The sequence below is a fragment of the Dipodomys ordii genome, unplaced genomic scaffold (genome assembly GCF_000151885.1).
Source record: "Dipodomys ordii isolate 6190 unplaced genomic scaffold, Dord_2.0 Scaffold32, whole genome shotgun sequence".
Taxonomy (NCBI): Eukaryota; Metazoa; Chordata; class Mammalia; order Rodentia; family Heteromyidae; genus Dipodomys; species Dipodomys ordii.
Window position 1 is genome coordinate 16,551,528 of NW_012267248.1, and position 6,118 is coordinate 16,557,645.

At 46.1% G+C, this 6,118-nt stretch overlaps 1 protein-coding gene across 1 annotated transcript in view; it reads left to right on the forward strand.

Moving 5' to 3' along the window:
• Rragd (Ras-related GTP binding D) overlaps positions 1-6,118 on the forward strand; it is a 181,075-nt gene that overhangs the window by 8,846 nt on the left and 166,111 nt on the right. The window contains exons 2-3 of the mRNA XM_013016637.1: positions 4,411-4,628; positions 4,678-4,781. Of these exons, the coding sequence (XP_012872091.1) occupies positions 4,411-4,628; positions 4,678-4,781 (322 nt within the window). The remainder of the gene's footprint in view (positions 1-4,410; positions 4,629-4,677; positions 4,782-6,118) is intronic.

The following is a 6,118-nucleotide window of genomic DNA, read 5'->3' on the forward strand; positions in this document are numbered from 1 at the left end:
TCTTCAGCTCAAGGCTAGCACTCTACCACTTGAGCCACAGCACCACTTCCAGCTTTTTCTGCTTATTATGGTACTGAGGAATCAAACCCAAGGCCTCAGGCATGCAAGGCAAGCACTCTATCACTGAGCCACCTTCCCAGCCCCTTCTTCCTTTCCTTTTGTTCACTTACTTCTTCTTTTTTAATTTGACTAATAGACTTTTTAGAGTACCTTTAGGTTTACAGAAAAACTAAACAGAAAGTGGAGTTTTCATATAACCCTTTGCTTTTATCCCATTTTCCCTTGTAGTAATAATTTATATTCATGTGGTGTATGTGTTATCATTAATGAATTGTTATAATTAAGTAAACAGTGGTAGAGTGCTTGCCTCAAATGCATGAAGCCCTGGGTTCGATTCCTCAGCACCACATAAGCAGAAAAAAGCCGGAAGTGGTGCTGTGGCTCAAGTGGTAGAGTGCTAGCCTTGAGTTGAAGAGCTTGAGAGACAGTGCCCAGGCCCAGAGTTCAGTCCCATGACCGACCCCCCCCCAAAAAAAAACAACAACACATAATTAAGCCCATGGCTATGTTAGGGTTCACTCTGTGTTAAATGGCTTCATGGATCTGGACAAATGCATGACACTATCGAAGTATCATGTAGAATAACTTGCTGCCCCAACAATCCCTGTGCTCCATGAATTCAACTCTTCCTCATTCCCCACTACAACCCCTGGCCTTCTATGGGCTCTGTAGCTTTCCCTTTTCCATAATTCCATCTCACTGGGATTACACAGTATTGCAGCCTTTTTAGACTGTCTCCTTGCTCTTAGTAATATGCACTCTATGACCTTTTCATAGTATGATATCTTTTTTTTTTTTTTTTGCCGTCGTGGGGCCTGAAACTTGGGCCTGGGCACTGTCCCTCAGCTCTTCAGCTTAAGGCTAGCACTCTACCACTTGAGCCACAGCACCACTTCTGGCTTTTTCTGCTTATGTGGTACTGAGGAATCAAACCCAGGGCCGTATGCATGTAAGGCAAGCATTGAGCTACCTTTGAGCCAACTTCCCAGCCCCAATATCTCACTTCTTTTTGGTGCTGAGTAATATTCCATTTTATAGGTGGATATCTACTGAAGAACATTTTGGGTGCATCCAATTCTTGACAAGCATACATAAAACTTCCATAAACCTTTGTGTGCAAGCTATTTGGGTGGACATGATTTCATCTCACTTGGGGAAACAAGTACAATTGCTGGTCATATCACAGAATAGTGATAGACTTAGTGCGGTATCAACTTCTGGTCTGGTAATATTCTCATTCCCACCAGCTGCTTTTGTTGATTGTTATTGTAAAGGTGATGTATAGAGGTGTTACAGTTACGTAAGTCAGGTAAAAGGTACATTTCTTTTTGGACAATGTCATCCCTTCCCTCTCCCTGCCCTGCTTTGACTCTGACCTAACTGCCAAATATAATGGTAATGTTTCCGCTCTAACCTTACACAATCCTGTCACCTCAGTCATGGCTACTATCCTTCCCTCATCAAACTTCCTCCTCTCCTGGGTTCTGTGAGCTGCTCTCTTTCTTCTACCAACCCTTCGACTATCTCCTATTTTCTCTCTGGCAGGCACCAAATGTTTTAGCATGCCCCAGAGATTCTTAGTTACTTCCCTAGAAGATCTCAGCCTTCCTCCTCCCTGCAGTCTACATCCTCTCTGCTGCTTAGAAACAGCCTTCTTCACATCTTCCTCCTCCCTGCAGCCTACATCCTCTCTGCTGCTTAGAAACAGCCTTCTTCATGTCTACTTCTTTAGCCTCATTCACTTTATCTGAAGCTCTGTATTTAAATACCCAGCCACCCAGGAGACAGTTTACTTGAATATCCTCTCTCAACGTGTTCACATCTGAACCACCATCCCCCTTTGCAAATCATCCCTTATTCTGTGTTACCTATTATCCCATTAAGGGGCTGTCTATCATCTGGCAACCTGTTCTCCTTATCTGGAATGTTTCTTTTTTTCTTTTTTTTTTTGGGGGGGGGTAAAGGGGTTTGTCATGGGGCCTGAACTCTGGGCCTGGGCGCTGTCCCTCAGAAATTCAGCTCAAGGCTAGAGCTCTACCACTTGAGCCACAGCACCACTGCTGGCTTTTTCTACTTAGGAAATCTGCTGAGGAATCGAACCCAGGGACTCAGGCAGGCAAAGCAAGCACTCTACCATTGAGCCACCTTCCCAGCCCTGAATGTTTCTCTTCTTTATCTACTTTCTTTCTTTCTTTCTTTTTTGGGTCCGGTCGTAGGGCCTGAACTCCGGGCCTGGGTGCTGTCCCTCAGCAATTCAGCTCAAGGCTAGTGCTCTACCACATGAGCCACAGCGCCACTTCTGGCTTTTTTCTTTTTGCTTATGTGGTGCTGAGGAATCGAACCCAGGGCCTCATGTATGCAAGGCAAGTGCTCTACCACTGAGCCATCTTCCCAGCCCCTCTTCTTTATCTACTTTCAACTAACCATTAAGTCCTCCGGATTTGAGACAGCAAAGCATGGAGATTAAGAATATATGCTTTGGGCTGAGAATGTGGCTTAGTGGTAGAATGCTTGCCTAGCATGCACAAAGCTCTGGGTTCAATTCCTTAGCACCATATAAGCAGAAAATGCCAGAAGTGGCACTGTGGCTCAAGTGGTAGAGTGCTAGCTTTGAGCTGAAGAGCTGAGGGACAGTGCCCAGGCTCTGAGTTCAAGCCCCAGGACTGACAAAAAAAATGTATATTCTGTGTTCATTGTTGCACTATTCACTTTAGGCAAGTTATGGAAACAGCCCAGATGCCCTAACATAGATGAACAGATCAAAAAAATGTGGTACCTATAAATAGTGGACTTTTACACAGCCATTATTAGAAAGAATATTATGTCATTTGCAGAGAAATGAATAATAATCATATGAGGTAAGTAAGCCAAGCTCAGAGAGACAAATGGCACATGTTTTCTCTCATATGTAGAAGTTAGATCTAAAATAAAATACACTGGACATGATAAATCATACAGATCTTTAGACATTCACACATAGTAAGACCAAAGGAGGATAGTGTTAAACTCAAAGACACATTGTGCCTCTGATCACATAAAGTATTTATCAAAATGAACTCCAGGAAATGGAAACAAGGTTTTGTTTTTTTTTAATTGTGTTTGTTTTCTTTCCTTTTTGTCTTGTTTTTTCATTTATCTGTATTTGGGAGGGGAAGACGGACACAGAAAAGGGGAGACAAAGGGTAAACAAATGCTGCAGTGGCACTCACTAGACACTATGTTGACATGTATTCATTACCTGATTTATGAAACTGCAATCCCTCTATACATCACTTTTTTTTGGGGGGGGGGTCTGGTCGTGGGGCCTGAACTCTGGGCCTGGGCGCTGTCCCTCAGCTCTTCAGCTCAAGGCTAGCGCTCTACCACTTGAGCCAAAGCACCACTTCTGGCTTTTTTCTTTTTGCTTATGTGGTGCTGAGGAATCGAACCCAGGGCCTCAGGCATGCAAGGCAAGCGCTCTACCACTGAGCCACCTTCCCAGCCCCTTACATCACTTTTATAACAACTTTTTTTAAAAAAGCATGCTTTGAAGCCAGGTGGTTCACACCTGTAATCTCAGCTACTTAGGAAGCTGTGATTCAAGGATCATGGCTCAAAGTCAGACTGGACAGGAAACTCCATAAGACTTGTACCTCCAATTAACCACCAAAAAGCAAGAAGTGGAGGTATAGCTCAACCAGCAGAGCATGAGCCTTGAGTAAAACAGCTCAGGTCCTGAGTGCAAGCCCGAGGACTGGCACAAAACCAAAAAAGAACACATGCTTTGAAATCAGATCGCTTAGACTCAATCTTCAGCTCTGCCTCTCTCTCTCTGTGTGTGTGTGTGTGTGTGCACGCGTGCGCGCATGTGTGTGTTTGTGTGTGTGTGTGTGCATGTGTGTGCGCGCGCGCGCGCCGGGCGCAGGTATTCAGGACCTGGCACTCACAGTGTAAAGCTAGTGCTTTGCCACTTGAGCCACACAGCTCCACTTCTGGCTTTTTGGTGGTCAATTGTAGACAGGAGTCTCACAGACTTTCCTGCCCTGTTCCTCAGATCTCAACTGCTTGAATAGCTAGGATCCTAGGTGGAAATCACCTGCACATTGCTTGACTTGGACAACATGCTTTATGACTCAGAAACATGTGGAATTAGTGGACAGAGGCAGGAAGATGGCGGCCAAGCAACAGGGAAGTGCTCCAGCTCTCCAACCAAACAGAGATCTGGGTTCCTCACACGCACTTCTCCCCAAAAGATGGACAACAACAAATATACGAACAAGCAGAGAGTCCTAGGAACTGAAGTAAAAACCTCATCACTTCTATAAGGATGGAAAATCGTGAAAGGCTCTCCCCGTCCCCCATCCCACCCAGCAGCAGGCGAAAGCGGCCTGTGGCTTCCTTGGCCCCCAGAGCCCACCAGCAGGCCGCAGCCTTCTGACCCTGGACCTGGACAGCGCGGACGGAGACAGAGACCAGGGAACGGCCACCTGCCACGGTGCCGCCCGGCAGACCCGGGAGAGTGCCCGGGCGGCCGACTGGCAGGAGCGGCCTGGTGGCGGGAGCGGCCTAGTATCCGAGCAGCAGGAAAGGTCAGCAGCAGGGATGGTCTAGTGGCCATTAGCGGCCATGCTCTAGCAGCTGGAGTAACTCCATGGGGGGAGCAAGCTGCCCAGTGGATGAGCAGCAGGATCCGCGGCAGGAGCGGCCTGGTGGCGGGAGCGGTCCAGCAGCGGCCAGCGCAGGTCCCTCTTAGAGACTGGAATCTAACCCTTCCAGTCCCCGCCGCAGACCTGACCTGGCTCATCCAACAGGCTCAGGGCTGAGCATGCGCACAGGCGTTTGCTGGCCCGGTGACCTTAGTGTGGGCTCCCTACCCAGGGCCAATTCGTCCAAGCCAAGCGAGGGCTGCCGCTGGTCAGGCGCAAACAGGCCAAGCTGGGGCCACGGCCCTGACAATCTCTGAACCCAAATGCCTAAATCACAACGAACGATGACAAGATTCATGAGCAATCAAGACAGCAAACTAAATCCAAAAGCCAACAACAATCCATGGAAGGACTCCAGTGAGAAAAAAAGGAGGATGGATGACCAAAGAACCACTAAAGTAATGATGAGGGAAATGGTCAGTAAAATAAAAGGGGAGATTCAAAAACAACTTCAAGAGCTCACAGAAGAAATGACAAAGAAAATCCTAGGTTCCCAGAAAGATACACAGGGAAAATAGATACTCTATACACATTAAAAGATGAAATGGACACTCTAAGAACTGATCTTGGAACCATAAAATTACTGTTCAATTTCCACAACGCAAACAGAATAAGTGAACTGGAAAACAAAACTTCAGAAGTCGAGGATGAAAAAAGAGGAGCTAGAACAAAAAGTCAAAAGTATGGAAAAAAAAAAAACAACCACTCAGAACCTACCAAAGAGAAGTCCAGAAATTGGCAGATTCAGCTAAGAAATCAAATCTACACATGATGAGGATTGATGAGGGGGAAGAATTTAATAGCAAAGCTATCAAAAAATGTATTCAGTAAAATAATTGCTGAGAACTTCCCTACTCTTAAGAGAGAAAATCTCCCCTGCTAAACAGAAGCATATAGAGGCCCCCAGTAGACAGGATCAAAGAAGAAACACTTGTACACATCATAGTAAAAACATTAGAGATGAATAGCAAGGAACTGATTTTAATGCCACAAAATTAAAGAAGGAGTTATATTACAAGAGAAAGAAAATCAGAATCACTGAAGACCTCTCCACACACAAGGACAGCCTGCAATGGTATAATCCAGTGAAGATCAACAACTGCCAACCCAAACTGATCTACCCAGAGAAACTATCATTTACCTTAGATGGTGAAACCAAAACCTACCATGACAAACAAACGTTAAACTCATGATGGGGCTGGGAAGGTGGCTCAGTGGTAGAGCGCTTGCCTTGCATGCCTGAGGCCCTGGGTTCAATTCCTCAGCACCACATAAGAAAAAAGCCAGAAGTGGCGCTGTGGCTCAAGTGGTAGAGCGCTAGCCTTGAGCTGAAGAACTGAGGGACAGCACCCAGGCCCAGAGTTCAGGCCCCA